The sequence below is a fragment of the Vulpes lagopus genome, chromosome 18 (assembly GCF_018345385.1).
Source record: "Vulpes lagopus strain Blue_001 chromosome 18, ASM1834538v1, whole genome shotgun sequence".
Lineage (NCBI taxonomy): Eukaryota > Metazoa > Chordata > Mammalia > Carnivora > Canidae > Vulpes > Vulpes lagopus.
In genome coordinates this window covers 22,274,040-22,295,386 of record NC_054841.1, presented here as the reverse complement: position 1 = coordinate 22,295,386, position 21,347 = coordinate 22,274,040, and the positions used below count along the sequence as shown (strand labels likewise).

Sequence of the window (21,347 nt, the reverse complement as noted above, 5' to 3'; positions counted from 1 at the left end):
ATCTAGGGATGGACTACAAGGCCATAAGCCTCAGATTACCTTACTTTAGCATGCAAATAAAAACTGCCCTGTACACTTAAGTGGCATATACCAAGAAGCCTATTTATCCCCAACTCTAAAGCTTCTTGGTGCAAAACCCTTATCTGGGTTTCTGTTTACAGAAACAGGATGGAATGGAGACTTCTGAGTGGCAGGTCAGATTTAACCAGAAGTTGATTCCAAAGGAAAGTACAGCAAAGAGAAACTGAAGGGCAAGAAGGAGGAACAGAAGGGCAGCAGGGAAACATCGCACTGAGTAATGAAAAGAAGCAGTGGAAATTCACAGAATCTTTACCAAGGGCCTACTATGAACCCAGCACTTGGGACTGCAAAGATGACTCCTGACCTCAAAGAGCTAACAGTCCTGAGGGTAAGACTGAAGCCTCTACCCTACTGTGTATGTCTGTATAATTTTAATTGGAAAAATCAAGCAAGGAAGGCTTCACAGAAAAGGTGATGAGTTGATGGAGCTCTGAAGTGTGTAGGAAGATTTGCTAAGGGAGAAAAAAAACGACACTTGAGCTAGTTATTTTGGGGAAGAAACATTCACATATTTTTACAGCTGTTCCTTAGGGACTTTAAATCATGGAGGCTTCTTATATTCACCAACACTTTGTCAATGCCTTCTTTCTCTTGCTACTTTGTTTTAAATACTGAGATGCTCAAGCCCAGCGTTTGGAACAGAGGGGAAAAAGAAAAAAAAAAAAAAAAAAAAAAGCACCCAAGAGTACTCGCCAAATTTGCTCTGTCACCTCCAGATCCAGCCAGTCCTGCTCTCCCGGCAGCCAGAAAAGGAAGACAAGTTATATATCCTCTGGGGGCCCAGGCTGGGGGTAAAATTTGGATGCAGGGAGACCAGGCTTATCCCTGTTCCGCCAGTGAGGTAATATGGGAAAGCTTCCCTACCTCCTAAGCCACGAGGTTCTAATCTGTCTACCTGTGACATGGAGGTCAGCTTTGCAGGGGGAAAAAAAAAGCTGCATGAAAAAGAAGGGGGACGCACTGGATTGGGAAATGCTAAGGTATTAGGTGAGATAATCATCATAAGATGTTCAGTAATATCCTTGACACACAGTAAGCCTTGGACGAACGTGACCTCTTATCAACAACATACTACTACGATTATTATTATTATTATTATTACAGTAACACCTCAATTGTACTCCAACAAGATACTGTTTTCACAGCCTACCTTCATGACGTTGAAGAAGCAACTCCAGAGAAGGAAGTTTCAAAAAATTTTAAAGGTACAAGATCAAATCCCAACTGTACTGGCCTGAGAGCCCGAGACCCTGAGTTCAAGATCTAGCCCTGCCCCTACCAAGCGCATGACCTTGGGCAAACACTTCACCTCTGTGCCTCAGTTTCCTCATTTGCAAGGTGGGGCTTAGAAACTCCTCCCGCACAGGGTGGTCGTGGGGTCCAGCCCGAGGGTACTCCTCGCTGCGCCGGGGTCGCACGGATGCAGGGCGACCCCCCCCCCCGGCTTCGGGACATGCGGGGTAGGTGAACGCCCGACCCGAGGCCCACAGAGCTCTGCTGCCTGTACGGCAGGAGCAGGAAAGGGGGGCGCGCCTGAGGTACGTCCCTGAGACCGAGGGGTCGGGCGCCCCGAGGCTGGGCCCTCGCCGTCCGCACGCTGTCATCGGCGGCTTCGGCGCGGGGCCCCGAAGCCCGGGCACTGGGGGCAGCTGAGGGAGGCCGGGCTGAGCTAGGTCCCGCGGACGGAGTCGGAGACTCGGAGAAGGCTGGCAGCGCGAGCCCCGAGCCCCCACGCGCCGCGGAGATGAGGCGCGGGAGAAAGCCGGGAGAGCGACATCCCCGCAGGCAGCGCCGCGCGTCCCCAACAGGCCGGGCTGAAGCGCTCACTCACCTGAGGCGCGGTACCCGCCAGCAGTGCAGCAGCGGCAGCGGCGGCGGCGGCGGTAGCGGCTGCGAGAGGGGCGGGGAAGGCTCTGCGGACGCGCAGGCGCGCTGAGGATACCGGGGCCACGCAGGCGCAGTGCCTGCCCCGCTCGGGAACTACAGAGAAGATGGTGGCTGAGCCGGGAGTGCCCGGCGGCGCCATCTTGGATGTAGTTTCTCAGGTTGCGGAGTCTCCTGGGAGAACCCGAAACTGGAGCTGCCGGGAGGGAGGGGCGTTGAGTGCAGCGTCTGGCCCGCCTGCTCCCCTTCCGCCAAATCTCATCCTTAATGAAGCGCTTCAGAACCCTTGCAGGGCAAGGAAGGCATCCTCCTCCTTAAATGGACCCGGAGATGTACCCAAGGGCACATGGCCTAGCACAGTGCTTGGCTTGTGGAAGGTGCTTACGAAATGTTTGGTGAATGAGCACAGTTAACTTAAGAACTAGCATTCAAGACTCAGGGTTCCTAATTCCCAGTCCTCCATTCTAACACCTCTATTACGACTGCCAGCCACACCACCTCCTTTCTTGGGTGTCACAAGGGGAACGGAGTTTTTGTTTTTAAGAATGACTATACACATTACGCTTAATGACTCGACAATGGAACACAAAATGTACAGGACATAATTCCCTACCTGAAAGAGCTTCTGTAAAACAGTCTCAACTAAATTAGGGAAAATGGAAGAAATGTTAACACCTCAAGGGCAGTGATTGTCTATAATCTTGTTATTCATCAAGCACAATTCCTGAAGGACACTTGGGAAGAGGGGAAACTAGAATACGCACTTTTATTAGGATTTGTTTACCCATTAACATTTACTGAGTGCCAGATTGGTTCTACTATCTCTGTGTCCTTGGTTAGATTAGTAAGCTTCTCGGGATCCCTGGGTGGCGCAGCGGTTTGGCGCCTGCCTTTGGCCCAGGGTGCGATCCTGGAGACTCGGGATCGAATCCCACGTCCGGCTCCCTGTGCATGGAGCCTGCTTCTCCCTCTGCCTGTGTTTCTGCCTCTCTCTCTCTCTCACTGTGTGCCGATCATAAATTAAAAAAAAAAAAAAAAAAAAAAAGATTAGTAAGCTTCTCAGTGCTTGAGTTCTTCATCTTTAATAACAAAAAATACAAACTACCTAGGTTGTGGTGTGTATGCATGTAAAATACGTAGAGTTGATATGTGCTATCTTATTTGGCTGTTGAAGATGCAGAAAAAGCACTTTTTACCCTGGAGTTTGAACAAATTCTTATAAACAACAACAAAAATGCAGTACCATGTAATAAAATGAAGGTGCAACCACATGGGAGAATTGTTATCTATTCCCATTTTACAGATGGGTAAATTTGAACATAAGAGATAAAGATTTACTTTAAACAGTGTGCTCCTTCCATTATACTACTCTGCTTCTTAAAGAATAGGCAGTTAATACCTCTCCTCGGATACTTAAAAGCCCTAGCTTTCCTTGACAATATTATCCATTCTCAAGGTTTCGATAGCTACATATAGATTACTTCCAAATTTTAGCTCTAGTCCAGATTTTTCTACCCAGTTTTCCATCTCTATATCCAATGGTCTAGTTGACTTCTCCATCTGGTATCTCAAATTGAACTGACTAGCTTTCCCATCTTGTTAGCTGCTCTATTAATCCACCCAGTTGTTCAAGCTTTCACCCCTTCAGCACATTGATACCATTATTCTAAATTTATACTATTTAATCTGATTTACAGCATCCCTGTGATATAGGTTCTACCTTTCTTCCAATCTTAGATAGGAGGTTAAATAACATTTTCTCAGTCACAGTAAGTAGCACCTAGGCTTTTAACATATAGGTCACATATCTAAGTTCCAGATACTATGAGTAACTCTCATGTCTGTTTTTGTTCTTTGCTCTCTCCCCAGGTCCTAGAACAGTACCTGGCATATAGCAGCAGCTCTGTAAATACATGAAAGAAAAAGGAATGTAGGGGGGTGCCTGGGTGGCTCACTTGGTTAAGCATCTGCCTTCAGCTCAGGTCATGATCTCGGGGTCCTTGGATCAAGCCCTGGGTGGGGCTCCCTGCTCAGCAAGGAGCCTGCTTCTCCCTCTCCCCATGCTTGTGTGCTCTGTCAAAAAAAATAATCTTAAAAAAAAAAAAAGAATGTAGGTCAAAGGAAGGAGATATCACCTTTCACTAACTGGTACTTAGGCCAAGGTTTAAGACTTTATGACTGGGTATTTAAATGAAGTAGGCTTTATCCTATTACAAGGATCAGAGAATAAGAAACATTAACAATAAATTAGTTGGTGTTGGGACGTCTGGGTGGCTCAGTGGTTGAGTGTCTGCCTTTGGCTCAGGTCATGATCCCAGGATCCTGGGATCAAGTCCTGCATCAGGCTTCCTACATGGAGCCTGCTTCTCCCTCTGCCTATGTCTCTGCCTCTCTCTGTGTGTCTCTCGTGAATAAATAAAGTCTTAAAAAAAAAAAATTGGTGTTTTCCTGGTAATTAATGCTGAGGCATATATCCCTATATTACTGTTTACTTTAGCATCTTGGCAAAGAATCCTATTTTCTGCTAAGCCTTCATTGCTTTAAAATTTTTTTCATATGCTCAAAATATGCACAAAGACAAAAGCAGCTTTTAATAATGTGTAACTTTATAATGAAAATTATAGATAAATTATAAAGATAGAGAATAATGAGAAAAACTACTTAGCCCTTTCTTGCCATGAATCCAGGATTTAGGATGTCCACTCAATGTTAAAAGCTAAAGCACACTGTAGACAACAGGACAGAGAATGAGTGGCATTTCCTTCAATTTGAACATTCTGTGAAGTGGTACATATATCCACATGATGCATGTGGATCACAACTGCATGCTCAATGCTCACAATTCCTCTACCTAAAATCACCTTCAGGGCCACACTAGAAAATCAGTTCCATTCCTTTACTACCAGAACCCAACTTGACCCCTAAAATGTTTCCCTAGATTTGGTCCTGAATGACTTTGGATTGTTTCAAAACCTAAAAGACATTTCATAAGATGACGAATACCAACCATGAAGGGTAATTAAAAGGATGGGCTACTAGTTCTCAAGGTCATTCCACAATAGAAATTGTAAGCAGTCTGCACATCCTTGGAAAAAGTATCTATACTACACTCTTTCAAACGCATAAATTCTGTTACTTTTAGGAAAAAAAAACTTTACATTCAGCCAGTTATCCTCAAAGGCAATAGGGCAGCTATCAGCATCTCAGGCTGCCATGCAGTTGTCATGTGCTGGGGCACTCTTCCCCTTTCTCTCCTCTGGAGCACCTTGTGGGAGGGAAAACTACATGAAGTCACTGACAAGACCTAGAGCAGCGTGTGGTAGGTGGGTTCTGTAGCTGAAGCTTGAGCAGTTTTCGAGCTGGTGAAGGATCTAATTGTTGCGTGCTTCTCTTCCCTGCAGAGGAAAGACAAAAGTAAATTTCAGTTGAATTCAAAATAATATTTATTGAAAACTTGGTTGTATGGACATTGTGTGAGATGTTGAAAGGCATTACAATGACAAATAAGAGAGTCTCTGTCCTCAAGGAGATGGCAGTCTGACAGGGAAGCCAGCTGCAACCACAACTATAATACAATGTAATGAGAAAATGAAGGTATATCTAGCAAATAATTTAGGGGCCAGAAGAGGCCAGAAAAAGCAGCAGGGAAGTACTATCAGTGTCACTTAATGGATTCTTGAAGAATGAAAAGGAAAATGGTCATGAGTACTTAAAAACTTGGATTTAAAAAACAAAACAAAACTTGGATTTACTAAAACAACATGGTTTGTGGGGATTTAATTCTCAGTTTACTGTGTTCCCATGGAATTCAATCTAGATATTTCCCATCAACTTTGAATACTCACAGCATAATAATAATTGTGAGGGGAGAAAAAGAATCTCATACAGGCCTTATTCTCTGAGACCATATGCTTTGTGTTTTATTTTATTTTCTTAAGATTTTATGTATTTATTCATGAGAGATACAAAGAGAGAGGCAAAGACACAGGCAGAGAGAAGCAGGTTCCTCACAGGGAGACCAACGTGGGACTTGATCCCAGGACCAGGATCATGCCCTGAGCCAAAGGCAGACGCTCAACTGCTGAGCCACCCAGGCATCCAGAGACCATATGCTTTGAAGGGCAGTTTATATCCAAAGCACTATCATATATAAAATAGTGCAAGCTCTAGTCCCTTGAAGACACACACTCACCAAGCTGTACTGACACCTTCTGGAAACACTGGGTACTTTCATCCATAAAAGCATGCAGCTGCTTCACAGAGCCTTGCAGTTCATCCATCTGCATATGACAAGACAGCTGTGAGCTATAAGGATCCTTGGCTTCTTCGATGTTCCTCAAAAAAGAGTAGGCAAGCTCCTGCTAGGAGCTTTGCCTTTGTTATCTTTTCAACCTGGAATGCTTGTGCCAGACATCTTGTTTGTTCCTTCAATTTTAGTATATGTGCTGCCTATGCGAGCACTTGTTTGCTCCTTCAGATCCACACTCTACACCTGGCCACACTGCTCTATGCCCTGGGAAGCTGCCACATATAACCTCAAACAGGATTCCATGTCTTCTGATGTCTCAGCAGGTTTGGCCAAGAGGGAGCCCAAGCTGGAGGAGCTGAATGAAGTCAGAATATTTTTACACAGGCTTGCTGGAAGGGTCGTCTTTTTTTTTTTTTTTTTTTTAATTTTTATTTATTTATGCATGAGAGACACAGAGAGAGGCAGACATAGGCAGAGGGAGAAGCAGGCTCCACACAGGGAGCCCGATGTGGGACTTGATCCCAGGACCCCAGGATCATGGCCTGAGCCAAAGGCAGGCACTTAACCACTGAGCCACCCAGGCGTCCCGGAAGGGTCGTCTTGAGTTACTTTTGTCTCTCAACTGAAAGCCATGGCTCTCTCAAAGCAGCCCACTCTATGATTTTCTTCCTCTGGTACCACAGTGACTGTTCCTCCCCTCCATCTTTCAGGCCTAGGGATATTAAGAGTTCAGCTGCCTCTAAGCCCCAGACTACTTCACTAATCCTTGTGATTTCCTCAATACCTACACTTTATACATCACTCCTTCAACTCACCTTTATCAAGTGCATCTGTTTCCTGTCGATATTTGAAGCGACACAATACTATTCTCCTAAATGTCCTCATGGCCCACTTCCTTATTTCTTTCAAATCTCTATTAAAATGGCATCTTTGAAGGACCATCAACAACTGCTCTGTACAGCACCCTGCTGCCCTTCCTGTACACTCTCTCCATTACCCTATTATTAGCTCTTACCACCACATGTTTTATTGTCTCTCCAGGTTTCCCCCAAGATAGAGCTGAATATACTGACCTCATTACAATATTCTCCAGGTCCCTCAATTTCCAAGGATCACAACAAAGCAAAGCTAAATAACCAAATTAATATGAGTCAGCTCACCACTAACTCCATATAATCAAAGACTTTGTTCTGATTCTGCAATATCTTCTGGTAGTCAGGCTTTGTACTAAGGACTTCACTCTGGGAAGATCCAAGATATGTTTTAGGTTCCACTTCAACTTCAGTAACTTTAGTTTCAGCTGATGTTCTGGGAGGAAAACAAAACAACACAAAAGAGAGTTCAGGAATTTTTTTTAAAAGACTTTCATTATTTATTTATTTGAGAGAGAGAAAATGTGAGCACAAGCAGGGGGGAGAGGGGGAAACAGACTCCCTGCTTAGCAGATAGCCTGATGTGGGGCTTGATTCCAGGACCCTGAGATCATAACCTGAGCCAAAGGCAGACACTTAACCGACTAAGCCATCCAGGCACCCCTCAAGGAATTGTTTTTTCAAGGAGTTTTTATAATCATTTCTGGGGGAAGATATGTAAAACGACCTAGAAAAAAAATCTCAGAAAGGCTTTTATTAATCTGAACCAATATTCATCCATTCTACTGTAGACACAGACCCTCTTATTAACAAGGGGGTCTGAAATGATTATTCCATATTAATGTATTTAAGACCACTGGGGGATCCCTGGGTGGCGCAGCAGTTTAGGGCCTGCCTTTGGCCCAGGGCACGATCCTGGAGACCCGGGATCGAATCCCACGTTGGGCTTCCGGTGCATGGAGCCTGCTTCTCCCTCCGCCTGTGTCTCTGCCTTTCTCTCTCTCTCTGATGACTATCATAAATAATAATAAAAAAAAAAAAATTAAAAAAAAAAAAATAAGACCACTGGACTCCAGAAAATGCTAGAACCTTCAGATCAGTTGACTCCATCTGACAGTAAGGCCCATTTACAAAAAGGACTATAAGTGGAGTAAAGCCAACACTTGCTTTCCTGAAATTAATGTCTATGATCTTCCCCAAAATTGCTGGGCCACTTCAATTATCTAAAATATTTAGAATACGGGGGTACCTTGTTAGCTCAGTTAGTTAAGCATCTAGGATCAAGCCCTGCATCCAGCTCCCTGGTCAGCAGGGAACCTGCTTCTCCCTCTGCCCCCTTCTCCCTCTACTTGTGCTCTATCAAATAAATAAATAAAATCTTTAAAAAGTAAAAAAAATAACTGAATATGATGGAGACTTCATGAAAACTGAGGACTCTGGGATGCCTGGGTAGCTCAGTTAGTTAAGCATCTGTGTTTGGCTGGGGTTATGATCCTGGGGTCCTGGGATCCAACCCTGCGTCAGGCTCTCTGCTCATCAGGGAGCCTGCTTCTCCCTCTCCCTCTGCGTCTACCACTGCTTGTACTCACTCTCCCAAATGAATGAATAAAATCTTAAAACAAAAAAAACAAAAACAAACTGAGAACGCTTGAACAACCACTCCTATAATTTCCTGACTGCCAGATTCTGAAACACTTTCCATTTCACCTCATTTAACACTCACAATAACCCAATGAGGTAGGTATTCTTTATTATTTTTTTTAAAGATTTTTTTTAAAGATTTATTCATTCATGAGACTCATAGAGAGAGGCAGAAACACAGGCAGAGGGAGAAGCAGGCTCCTTCAGGGAGGCTTATGCAGGACTCCATCCCAGGACCCCAGGATTACGACCCGAGCCAAAGGCAGACACTCAACCATTGAGCCACCCAAGTGCCCCAAGGTAGGTATTAATATTATCGCCATTTTCAAGTGAGGAACTTCAGGCTTAGAAATTTTTTTTTAAAGATTGATTGATTGATTGATTTATGATAGAGAGAGAGAGAGAGAGAGAGGGAGGGAGGGAGGGAGAGAGGCAGAGACACAGGAGGGAGAAGTAGGCTCCATGCTGGGAGCCCGACATGGGACTCGATCCCGGGACTCCAGGATCACGCCCTGGGCCAAAGGCAGGCACCAAACTGCTGAGCCACCCGGGGATCCCCCCAGCCTTAGAAATTAAGTAGCTTGCCCAAAGTCACAAAATGAAGGAGTAATTAGTATTTGAAGAGACATAATCTGCTTCCAGAAACATTCCTCTTAACCAATAAGCTATCTCACATCAAAATTCTTAATCTGAGACTGCCATTTTATACATTACCTAACTTCATAAACAGAATATATAAGGGGCGAATAAAGTAACTGGTAACCATGAATGCCTGGACTGCAGAAATTTTTCAAACCATGTTCCTTAAAGCACCTCTGTACTAAGAGGCCACTTGTGCAATTATGGTTTTAGCTAGCGTTTTATGTTTGGGTTTCTAGCTGAGATTCTGTTGGGGAAAAAAAGCTTAAAATCACTGGTTTGGATGGCCAACTAAATCAAAGTCTAACACTTTCCCACTTTCTTATGCCTTTAAGACCCAGACAAAGATCCTCTCTCTCCTATACGCCCTCTTTCATTATCCCTTTCAGGCCTTTGCATCTTTATGAAGGACCTGGCCAGGGCTCTCCCCCAAACCTGCAGCTTGAAGGCCACCTGCAAACTGAAGTGCGCTGACCAAATTCTTGGCTCAACCCTGGATGCCCTGGTATAGGGCAGAGATGTACTTGTCTCCCCCAGGATGTGGAACAGCAGCCAAGGATACAGAGCAGAAGCAATTCTGTTCTTTGCCTGAAAATAGTGTCACCCACTCTCTCTCCCCTTCTCCCAACTCCCCATTTATAATCCTAGAGTGCTAATACACAATTTATAGAGCTTTGATGAGTTGATTGGCCTATCAGAAAGGAGTCATCTTTCAATTTGTGCTAACAGAACTGAAATCAATTCAAACAAAATTCCACAAGGTAAAAAGATAGCCTTCCATTTCCAATCACAGATCTAACCTGGATGTGATCTCTTCAGCCTCCATCTGGTAGTGCTGCAAGAGCTGATCCCAAGACTGACGTTCTAAAGAAAATCTATAGAATCAGGATGAAAAATAATTGGTTACTTTTTGATTGTCTCGTTCTGAATCACTCAAGGCAACAATAAGTACATTAGGTATCTCAACAGTTCTAAGATGTGAATAAACATGTCATTAATGGATTAGAAAGCCCAATTGATTCAGAGGATATTAATTTAATCAAATCAAACATGAGTTCTTAAAATCAAATTAACATCCTTATTCCCTAGATTCCATTCTATGAAACTGGCCAGGAGTACAGCCCACAAGATCCCAATATGCAGCTTTTTAAATTCTAGTGTTGACACACTAGTACTGACACTAATGTTTACTATTCATTTTTCCCAGATCTAGTTATTTTCCCCAGATGAATATAGATTTTCCAACAAAGGATCACTCATTTTCACTTACTTTGTTATGTATTCCTTCATCTCAGCCACTGATGTTTCCAGAGACAAATCTGATGCTTTCCTGGAATACAGATAGGATTGATTTTAAGATCAACGTAAATCTTTCAAAAGTACTTGTTTTTCATAGGATGCCTTACATAATTTTAAGGGTGGTAAAAGATGTTCAGAATTTATCTTTCAACAAATATTTATTCTTGGGCTCTATCTCACTTTTGCACTAGAAGTTTCCTCAGTGGACTCTTTATTTTCTATTTCTCTCATCAATTTCAATTCACCTATAGCCAAATTAACATAAAATACTCCTTAATTTTGTTTTCTTTGCCTAAAACTCTATGACCCTCCACTGCATTCAAAATAAAAGTCAAAACCCCTTAACCTGACACTTGAGGCTGTGTTCTGGCTTCAACCAGCTCATTAACTTTTATTCCAATTGTTGCCTTTCACCTATTCTGCCTCATAAAATCTCACTCAGCCTGACCCTGAAACATCTGGAGTTTTTCATCTCAAATTTTGGTTCACATCTTTTTAAAATATTTATTTGAGAGAGAGAAAGACAGGAAGCATGAGCAGGGGAAGGGGCAGAGGGAAAGAATATCCAAGCGGACTCCCGCTGAGCATGGAGCCTGACACAGGGCTTGATCCCATGAGGCATGACATCAGGACCTGAGCCAAATCCAAGAGTCAAACGCTCACCCGACTGAGCCACCCAGGTGCTCCTTGTTCACCTCACATTTGAGTTTCTTCTTTTTGAGTCATCTTTTAAGGCCCAACAATACTTTTGTATATAACTATCTTTTCTTCCCACTTAAAACGATGCTATTGGTGGACAGGGATTATGTTTACTTACACCAAAGGCTCAGTTCAGTTGGGTTATTAATCCTGTTGGAAAAGAAGCAGGCACTGAAAATGCCAAAATTCTGCAGATGTACTTCGTACTCTACCCACCAAAGCCAAGTTAATTGTGCCAACTTTCATGTTTCTCTACCAAGGCCGGTGACACACAGCCTCTATCACCACTGGCTGAGATGCAGCAGCTAGTGGCTTAAATACACTGCATTAAAAGAGATACTATGTTGAGCCAACCTATTTTTTCATTTCCTGGATAGCAATGTTAATTTTAACAATCTATGGGAAAGTAAACCTTTGTGAAGTCAAAATTAAAAAGTTTATGATGCAGACCCAAGTGACACGATTTGTTGCAAGGCAAGAGCTAGAGGGTTAGGCCCTGCTCCTGTAGAGGAACTAGTATTTTGGGACTGGGATTTAAAGTTTCTCCTCATATTCTTGCTTGCCAACAGCTAAACGTTTATTTATCATCAACCTTGCATTGCTAGCAAAGATGTGAACAATGCTTTTCCTCTCATCTTTCCATGGCTGGTTCCTTCTCATCACTCAGGTCTTACAGGTCTTCTCTGACCATTAGCTAAAGTTACCCACCCCCTCAAGTCACTATCATAGTTGACTTCTTAGATTATTGCTACTTGAAATCCTTATTTTCTATGTATTTGTCTGACTGTCTCTCCTATTAAGATACCTGCTTAACCTATTTATGACTTTTATCTCCAACATATAGAAAAGCCTGGTGTGTAGAAGATGCTGAATAAATGTTTGCTGAGTGAATAAACAACTAATTATAATGAAAAGTCTTTTTTTTTTTTTAATTTTTTTTTTTTAATTTTTATTTATTTATGATAGTCACAGAGAGAGAGAGAGAGAGAGAGGCAGAGACACAGGCAGAGGGAGAAGCAGGCTCCATGCACCGGGAGCCCGACGTGGGATTCGATCCCGGATCTCCAGGATCGCGCCCTGGGCCAAAGGCAGGCGCCAAACCGCTGCGCCACCCAGGGATCCCGGTATAATGAAAAGTCTTAATTCAATTATAATTTAGGACATAGGGGAATTGCACATACCCTTTTGAATCTTCAAAACATTTTTGTAGCGTTCCATTACTTTCTAGGCTCTCTGCAAAATGTTTCAATTCTTCAGAAAGAGAAGACGCTAGAGGGGGAAAAAAAGTAAATGTTATAAAATAAAAAGAATATGAATTTTCACAGCAAGCTGCTGACAAGGTATAACATATTCAAGGTGATATCAGCTCTAGGGTCCCCTGTTATATTCTGGCCCTCTCACCCATTCAAAGTAGCATAAATACACAGAAAATTTTATCTTTATTTTTTTTTAGGTAGATATAGATAAAATGGAAGACAACTCCTCTTTATGACATTTATGATAATGTTTTTTATATTTGACTGAAAAGCAATTAAAAGGTATACGTGCACTGACATTTCAATCTTTCAAGAAATTTCAACTGCTGGCACTGAAAGGAAGAACATATTATAGAAGTCAGGCAAAAGGCAAGAGGATAATGAAAATTGTTAAATGAGAATAAGGAATTATGTGTATAGGGTAAAAACATAGCTCTGCTTCGACTTGGAAAATCTGCAATTGCACTCAGGTGAGAAATGCAGAGGGAAAGCAGATTTTAAACAGCTATCATATCTACTCTAATAGTGATGATCCAATGCTGAGATAAACAATACTCTAAGTTCGTATATTTTCTAGGTCTTTTAAGTGGGTAACATTGAATATTTCTGACCCTGAATGATTGTGTAGTTACACTGTAGCTACTTCCTGAAAAGTTGAAAATGAATTCCTAAGAATATTTGTATCATAGATGAATGGCTAATTTCCTTGTGTATAAAGAGTTCCCACAAACTGGGCAGCCCCGGTGGCTCAGCGGTTTGGTGCCGCCTTCAGTCCAGGGCCTGATCCTGGAGACCCGGGATCGAGTCCCGCATTGGGCTCCCTGCATGGAGCCTGCTTCTCTCTCTGCCTCTGCCTCTCTCTCTCTCTCTCTCTCTCTCTATCGGTATCTCTCATTAATAAATAAATTTAAAAAAAAAAAAAAGAGTTCCCACAAAGTGATGTAAAAAAGTCAACACCTCAATTTAAAAAAATGAACAAAGGAGGCTTTCTGGCAATGTTGAACTCCCCAACATCCCCTCTTGAAGGACTTCCTCTACCCATTCATTCCCAGAGGAGAAAAGGAAGCGCAAGAATCGCCTGTCGCAAAGCCCTAACTCCTACTTCACTGATGCAAAGTGCCCAGGTTGCTACAAAATCACCACTGCCTTTAGCTATGCACAAACAATAGTTTTTTCTGTTGGCTGCTCCACTGTCCTTTGCGAGCCTACAAGAGGAAAAGCAAGGCTTACAGAAGGATATTCCTCTAGATAGAAGCAGGGCTAAAAAGCACCCTGAATCCAGATGAGTGGCAAATTATCCCAATCAACACATTACAGATTTTTTAAAAAAGGAACAAAGGATACAAACAATACACAGAAAATGAAGTACAAATAGCTCTAAGAAATATGAAAAAGTGAGCAGCCCTGGTGGCACAGCAGTTTGGCGCTGCCTGCAGCCTGGGGTGTGATCCTGGAGACCCGGGATCAAGTCCCATGTCGGGCTTCTTGTAGGGAGCCTGCTTCTCCCTCTGCCTGTGTCTCTGCCTCTCTCCCTCTGTGTCTCTATGAATAAATAAACAAAATCTTAAAAAAAAAAAAAAATGAAAAAGTGCCTATCCTCTTTAAAAGAAAAAGGAACACAGATTAAAACTAGAAAATACTTTTTATCACCTATTAAGTAGTAAAAAAATCTGAATGGTTTAATAAAACGAGTGTGTGAAAAAATAGGTACTTGCGTATACTGCTGATAAGAGAACTAATAAAACCTTTCTGGAAGGCAATCTGGTAATCTCCAACATTTCATCTGATCTATGTAATTCCAATTCTAGAAATTTATCTTATTTTTACTTGTGTATGTGCTAAAAGGCTTGTGTAAAAAGTTATTCATTACCCCAATTGTTATGATAACAAGACTAGAAACCCTAAAAGTCCATCAGTAAAGAACTGGTTGAATCATATACGGAATATTTATAAAATGAAATATATGGCTACTAAACTTCCATAAGGACAGTTCTATAGGGCAGCCCTGGTGGCACAGTGGTTTAGTGCTGCAGGGTGTGATCCTGGAGACCCTGGATCGAGTCCCACGTGGAGCTCCTTGAATGGAGCCTGCTTCTCCCTCTGCCTGTGTCTCTACCTCTCTCTCTCTCTCTCTTTCTGTCTCTCATGAATAAATAAAATCTTAAAAAAAAAAAAAGACAGTTCTATATGTGGAATATGGAACAATATGCATGATAATTTGGTTAAAATAAAACGTAAGGGGCACAGTGGGCTGAACATCTGACACTTGGTTTTGGCTCAGTTCACGACCTCAGGGTTATGAGACTGAGCCCCACCTTGGGCTCCTTGCTCAGCACAGAGTCTGCCTGAGTTCCTCTCTCCCTCTTCCTTTGTTCCTCCCCCAAATCCCTAATAAATAAATCTTAAAAAAAAAAAAAAAAAAAAAAAAAAAAGACAAGGTAAAGAACAGGGCAGAGAGTATTGTTCATTAGGTATTAATGTAAAAATGTTGGAAATGAATTAAGATCTGTGTAATAACCCACAAAAAGCTGGTGGCTGTAAGGGGCTCTGAAGAGAGTTGTACTGGCTTAAGGTGGGAGGCATGCTTATTTTTTTCACTTTTATACCTTCTGAAGTTCATAAGCATATATTCTTACTTTTTTAAACACAATTCTTAAATATAGAGAGGGGCTGGTTTTGCGAGGTAGTAGCTCCTATAAATAGGGGTCCTAAAAGTGGGGCTTCAACTGACCTGAACAGAAGGTAAAGCCCAAGGCCAAAGCTTGCTCTCTATTCTTAGCAACTTACCTTTGGCTCTAAAACTTTCAAGACTGAAGCCTTCCATGTCCTTTAGGAAAGGTTCAAGTTTCTGAACAGAGAACTAAATAAAGGAAAGCATTTTCAGTACAAAAACCAAGATTTCCCAGGCCAATCCTGAGTTCACGTAATCATATTTATGTTCATATTTAATCAATGTAAAAGTAAATATACCTTAATTCTTACACCCAAGATTTTTCATATAAACAAATATGTAGATCAAGAAAACTCTCTTCGCTCAAGCTATACATTTTGATTTTTGGTGCACAGAAGAAACACTGTCATTTAATTAACACAAATGACTTACCTAAACTGATGTAATCACCCGTTAGCCATGTAATTCTCTTCCAGTATGTTTGTCAGACCTCAAATGTCTGCTTTAACTTAGATATTGACCTCTACTCACTTTAAATTCTCATTTGCTGCCAGTGGGCAAAATACACTAGATTGAGGAAATTTCTGTCAGCTGCTCACTTAGCAGCAGCACTGGTGGGACTGGTAGAGAGCCTAGTCCAGAGAGAAATAAATCAGCTGCTGCTAGGATTAAATCTGGCTTTTAAATTAATCCCACCTAGAGAGAAACATCTTTTAATCTTAACTGGACACATCACACAATACTGATCTCTCTTTGGGGCTGTCACAGTAATAGTTTAAATACATACATACATATATATATATACACATACATACATACATATATATATATAATTTCTTAATCCCAAGAATCTCACCTGAAAACTGGAATGCAGGAGAGCGCCCAGCCGTTTGCTTTCTGCTAAATTGGCACTGATGGATCTGCTGAGCTCTAACAAAATATCACCATATAAGGAGCTAGATATTAACACAGTTAGCAAAGTAAAAAAACCTGAAAATTGTCCTCCCTCTTTTTTTTTTTTAATTGTCCTCCCCTCTTGATGCAATCTAAAGTCAGGCAAGAACACCTAGCAGCCTTTTCTAATTAAAGTGAGAATTCATTTATATACAATCATAACTAATTTTTTTAGAATCAAAAAATGAAATTTACCTGTTTATGTTTTAAGAACCTTTTAAAAATTACATCAAAATCTTGTCTGTTAAGGGAGATTCAATGACTCAGTTGAGTGTTCAATTCTTGATTTTGGCTCATGTCAGGACTTCAGGGTAAGGAGATCAACCCCTGTGATCTCAGATGGAAATTCGCTTCTCTCCCTCTTCCCTTCCCCCACCTCGTGTGTGTGTGTGTGTGTGTGTGTGTGTGTGTGTGTGTGTCTGTGCGCGCGCGCACATTTTCAACTAAATACTTAAATCTTTTAAAAAATAATCAAAGCAAAAATAATAGAATAATTTAACTTAAAAAATAACTTTTTAAAATGTTTTATTTTCAGCATTTAAAGAGAGATGGGAACTTTTGAGCATTTTAATGATAGGCACTGTTGTTTTTTTTTTTTTTTTTTTTAAGTAGGAGCATGCCCGATGTAGGCCTGAACTTAGGACTCTTGAGACCAAGAGTTGAATGCTCTCCTAAGTCACCCATGTGCCCCTGCAGTGTGCTTTAAATTTAAATACACTTGTCTTGTAAATTAAGAGCCCCATTTTACAGATGGGAAAATTGAAGTTCAGAGGGCAGATAACTTGCTGGAGGCCAGAGACTGGTGGAGCCAGAATTCAATCCAAATCCATCACCAAAAAATGTGTATATTCCTGCTAAGAGTCATGCTGCCTCTCCATAATGACCTAATAATATTAACAATAATTTGTTGAATACTTGCTATATAAAAGGTATTTCATTAAATGCTAGGCACACCTCATTAAAAACGAAGGCAAGTAGCTTATCAATTCCAGTTTACAAAGGAAGATACTGATGTACAAAGGTTGCATGATAGGTAAACTGCCCAAGGTCACATGGTGAGTCCATCTGAATTGGTAGGAGACTTTACATTATTATGCCACTGAATCCTCAAGATGTTGATAATGTTTTAATTATGTCTATCTAAACACATCAATTATACAGCAAAGGAAGTTTGTGCTGACAATTTGAGATGCATATATTTCTGTCCATCTTCAGCTTCAGCTGACTGTATTTTTACTTTTGTCTCTTAATTATTTCCCATTGTTGTTAGTAGAGGAAAAATAGGATATCTTCTGCCTATAACCAAAGAAACCTAGCAAGTGGCCAGGGATAACCAGGAGATAACTACATTACTTATTACATCGGCGTTTTTATTATACAGAATTTTAGGTCCACAGATCCCAGAACAGAGATGAAGGTAGGGGGTAATCTTAGTTAAGGAACTGCGGCTGTTTTCTTGGCACACCTACAGAGCAAAGTGCAAGAGCACAATTGTGGCAGTAATATGCTAAATGGCTATTTTTACTCAGATTTCCTCCTAGACATCAGGCCATCTGGAAGTGAGCTAATATCTTTAAAATAACCACAACAGCTTAACACTGGAGCTATTTACTTACTATATGCCAAGAACTGCGTTATATGTCAATGCATTTAATTTTCACATGACTCTGTAAAACAGGTATTATTTCATCCCATTTATTGTTAAGGATTGTAAGGCAAAGGAGCTTAAGTAATTTGCTCAAGGTTACACAACTAAGTTCTTCCTGAAATATGCTGGACTTTACATATTAAATCTTGTACTTCGATGCTTACTGAGATGTAATTATTATCGTAAATTTACACAATTCACATTCAAATACGTGTCTAAAAACTTAGTTTTCACCAAGCTATCTTTACATGAATCCTCACTCTGAGATATTTTCAGTTATAAAGCCTATAATTAGGTAACAACCCATCCACCTTGTTTCATTTTAGGAAATGACAGAAAGCCATATGAAGAAATATTTTTAATGCCTTTCATCCTAGCAGAGGTGAGTGTTGAATTACTGTAAACTAGAAACTTCTGTTCATGGTGATTACAATGGGCAGCTGCTAATATAAATAGCAATAAATAATAAATACAGGACACTTACTAGGTGTTTGACATTAGTACTCATGATCTTAATATCTCCCCTACAGATGAGGAAACTGAGGTTGACAGGGTGACCTAATTTGCTCAGTCACATAACTAGTAAGTAGCAAAGCCAGGTCAATCCTCCTCCATTCTTTCTGCCATACCTCACTGCCTCTTATCTGAGCTGGAATTCCTGTCTTATATACACGACACCCCACCTGTGATGCCCTGGTGAAAGGCAGGCAGTGACTTCCGCCGGCTCATTTCTTTCATACTTGCTCGCCGCCAAGATTGACTCTTGTCTTGACGATCGGGAGATTGTTCTTGGGGGGACAAATGAAGGGACAAATGAAGTCCTTCCTGGTGGATGAGATCACAATTTCCCCCCATTTTAGGGCTCGAGCCAGGGTGAATTCTTTCCTCTGAAACGCCTTGAATCATCTCCAGGGAGGCAGGTGATTTGCTACACACTTCCACAGGGATGGGATCCGATTTTAGTGGATGATCGTAAGTCTTAGACGTCACTGGTTCCTCTTCAAGCACTTGTTATGAAAAAGTCAAAATACAAAATAAAACCCACAACAATGCATCTGAGCAAAAAGGTGGAAAAAGAAAATGTATGCCCCAGATCATGGAAACGGTGAGGAAGCATCTCTGCAAATATGTGATTATATGATTCCAAATCCACCAGCAGCCAGGAAAGCATTTGTGTACAGCACAGAAACCTGAACCCAAAGCAAGAGGTTCTCATTTTCACTACAATACTCACCTTCTATAGCTTCCGATCTAATTACCGAAGACATCCTGGATGAAGAACCCTGAAAATAGGAAAACGAAGTGACCTGTTCTTCACATTTCTGGGGCCTTACTACCCTTGAAGAGACCTGTGTTGTCCAGCCTTTCGAACTGCTCATCACTGCCCCATGAAATACTACCTGACAAGGCCCAGCCCAGTCCCACCTCATCCACCTTCTCCAGAGACTAAAGATTATAATCACCTCCTGTACCGAATCTCTATAGAACTCATCACTAGAAATACTCTTGTCTTGCTTAAAACACTCACCCTCCTTTATTTCCCAATTATTTTAGATATAAGTAGATGGCATTATGATCTACACGGTCTTCCAAATTAGAAAAATTACATCATCCTTTCCTTGTTTAATCTCCACATCCAAAGTCCGGCCCATCTACCTCCAAGAGTCTCTGGAAACTTTTCTCCACTTCCAGTTCTCAGTTTAGTTCGGGTCTCAGAACTTCCACCATCTGCCTCCCCCTCCCCAGAATAACTTTACAGTCTCTCCACTAGTCCTGCAACATCCAACACTGCAGGGCACCTAGGTGGCTCAGTAGTTGAGCATCTCCCTTTGACTCAGATAGTGATCCCAGGGTCCTGAGATCGAGTCCCACATCAGGATCCCCAGCAGGGAGCTTGATTCTCCCTCTGCCTATGTCTCTGCCTCTCTCTCTCTGTGTCTCTCATGAATAAGTATTTAAAAACAAAACAAAAACATGCAGCACTGCTCCTTTCTAATCCATTTATACAGCAGCAGAGATTCTTCCAGTATATTCAATACCTTTTATAAACTAGTCCCAACCTACCCAACCCTGCTCTCTCCTGCCAACTCCATTCCCTGCACCAGTTTTGAATCTTTACTCCCACTGACCGTAAGACTTACTCAGCCTTCCCAACCTAGTTCAGATGTGAAGCTTTCGAACCACGAGGCAAAGCTGGCTGCTCCATCCCTTAGTCTTCCTAGCGCTATAAAGTCTGTTTACATGTCTGTCACCCCACCCAGAGTGTATTTGTATTCGTAGTGGGTGTCCACAGACAACTGACTGGAAGAAGGCAAGGAAGGACACGACTGAGGCATCTCTGCCTCTTCCACCCATACCCTCCCTCCCAGCAGAAATCTGTATAAGGGGGAGGGACTCTAAATAAAGAGAAATGAATGGATACCGGAGGGACAGCACGGGAAAGTAACAGAACAAAGATGGGTAGGTCAGGGATCTAGATCCCCAGTTAGGGCTGTATCGCAGATTCAAGCCTGGATAATAAACAGCAACAAATGTCATTTGTGAAGCTGCTTGTTAAGCGCTTATTCTATGCCACGAGCTGTGTATGTGCGAACACAGGCGTTTTATTTGCATCATTATCTCATTATCCCACTTAATCCTTTTCACAGCTCTGTAAATGCTATCATTAATTCCCCCCTGCTGATAGGGAAACTGAAGTTCAGAGGGGCAAAAGCCTGGCCCACTAGGAGCAGCAGGGGGTGCGGGTGCAGAGCTGAAATCCGAACCCACGCCTGTGACCCACCCCCAGCCCTCAAGCACCAGTCTGCAGTCTAAACCGCCGGATCCGAAAACAGGCCGCCCCCAGCGCGAGGTGCGGCCCGCCCTTGGGATTCTCCTCACCCGGAAGAGGCCGCAGCGCCCCGGGTCGCCCAGCGCCGGCTGTCTGGGGGCGGCCACCGGTCTGGGCTGGGCGGAGAGGTCCGACGCCAGAGACTGGTGCAGGGGCGACCCGAATGGTGTCCCGGGGCAGGTCTGCGACTTCCTGACCTCGGGACGCCAGGACAGCCGCAGCCTCTGTCCCTGAGATACGAGCCCGCAGATCACCTTCCGCGGCCAAGGGTCGCGCTTCAACGTCCTGCGCCACTGCAGCCGCTCCTTCTAGGCCCGCGGCGCCGCCAGCAGCCTGCGCCACCACCCCCGCCGCGGCTTCCGAAAAGTCCCGCCAACCAAGGACGCCTGCGCAGTTGGCAGCCTCGCGGGTCCGCACACGCATGCGCAGACACCGCCTCCTTCGAGGCGCATGCGTAAACTGGTGTCCAAACGCCTCTTGCCTCCCGCCCGCCCCCTCCCTAGTTCAAGTCCTTACTGGTCCAGACCTAGCTGCGTAACCTCTTTCCCCAGCTACACCACGTGCCCTCTTACGGACTCCGCCTCCTCTTGTCCTTTGGGCCTGATGCGCCCAGAGCCCATTGAG

The 21,347-nt window shown here is 42.7% G+C and overlaps 2 protein-coding genes and 1 pseudogene across 10 annotated transcripts in view; 1 reads left to right on the top strand and 2 right to left on the bottom strand.

Annotated features, from left to right (window-relative positions):
• NDRG3 (NDRG family member 3) overlaps window positions 1-2,018 on the bottom strand; it is a 78,903-nt gene extending 76,885 nt beyond the window's left edge. For 5 of the 6 annotated variants that reach the window (XR_005984416.1, XR_005984417.1, XM_041732892.1 and 2 more), the window contains exon 1: window positions 1,913-2,018. The gene's annotated coding sequence lies outside the window, so the exon portion shown is untranslated. The remainder of the gene's footprint in view (window positions 1-1,912) is intronic. The other variant, XM_041732894.1, reaches the window with a different exon arrangement.
• A 2,415-nt stretch (window positions 2,019-4,433) lies between these two features.
• On the bottom strand, window positions 4,434-21,094 carry DSN1 (DSN1 component of MIS12 kinetochore complex). 4 transcript variants are annotated; one of them, XM_041732090.1, is made up of 11 exons: window positions 20,978-21,094; window positions 19,128-19,176; window positions 18,577-18,900; window positions 16,148-16,221; window positions 15,408-15,480; window positions 12,546-12,633; window positions 10,637-10,696; window positions 10,167-10,241; window positions 7,375-7,522; window positions 6,158-6,245; window positions 4,435-5,360 (listed from the first exon to the last, which is right to left on the bottom strand). In XM_041732090.1, the coding sequence occupies exons 2-11, from the start codon at window positions 19,159-19,161 to the stop codon at window positions 5,257-5,259; spliced, it is 1,068 nt and encodes a 355-aa protein (XP_041588024.1). In that variant the 5' UTR covers window positions 19,162-19,176; window positions 20,978-21,094; the 3' UTR covers window positions 4,435-5,256. The 4 variants fall into 4 exon arrangements, with proteins under 4 accessions (XP_041588026.1, XP_041588024.1, XP_041588025.1 ...); XM_041732091.1 differs by lacking the exon at window positions 20,978-21,094 and adding an exon at window positions 20,774-20,904; XM_041732092.1 differs by lacking the exons at window positions 19,128-19,176; window positions 20,978-21,094 and adding an exon at window positions 20,774-20,881 and having other exon boundaries at window positions 4,434-5,360.
• Window positions 13,641-13,884, top strand: LOC121478262 (annotated as a pseudogene).
• Window positions 21,095-21,347: the final 253 nt, after the last annotated feature.

Bases quoted from the DNA above. Each gene is read 5' to 3' on its own strand.
- DSN1 (XM_041732089.1), bottom strand. From the start codon at position 19,323: ATGAGGTGGGACTGGGCTGGGCCTTGTCAGGTAGTATTTCATGGGGCA. The intron at 7,523-10,166 runs GTTAGATCTGTG...TTTTCCTCCCAG, and splicing joins GCTGAAGAGATCACATCCAG to AACATCAGCTGAAACTAAAG. The intron at 5,361-6,157 runs GTGAGTGTGTGT...TTTCCTCTGCAG, and splicing joins GAAGGTGTCAGTACAGCTTG to GGAAGAGAAGCACGCAACAA.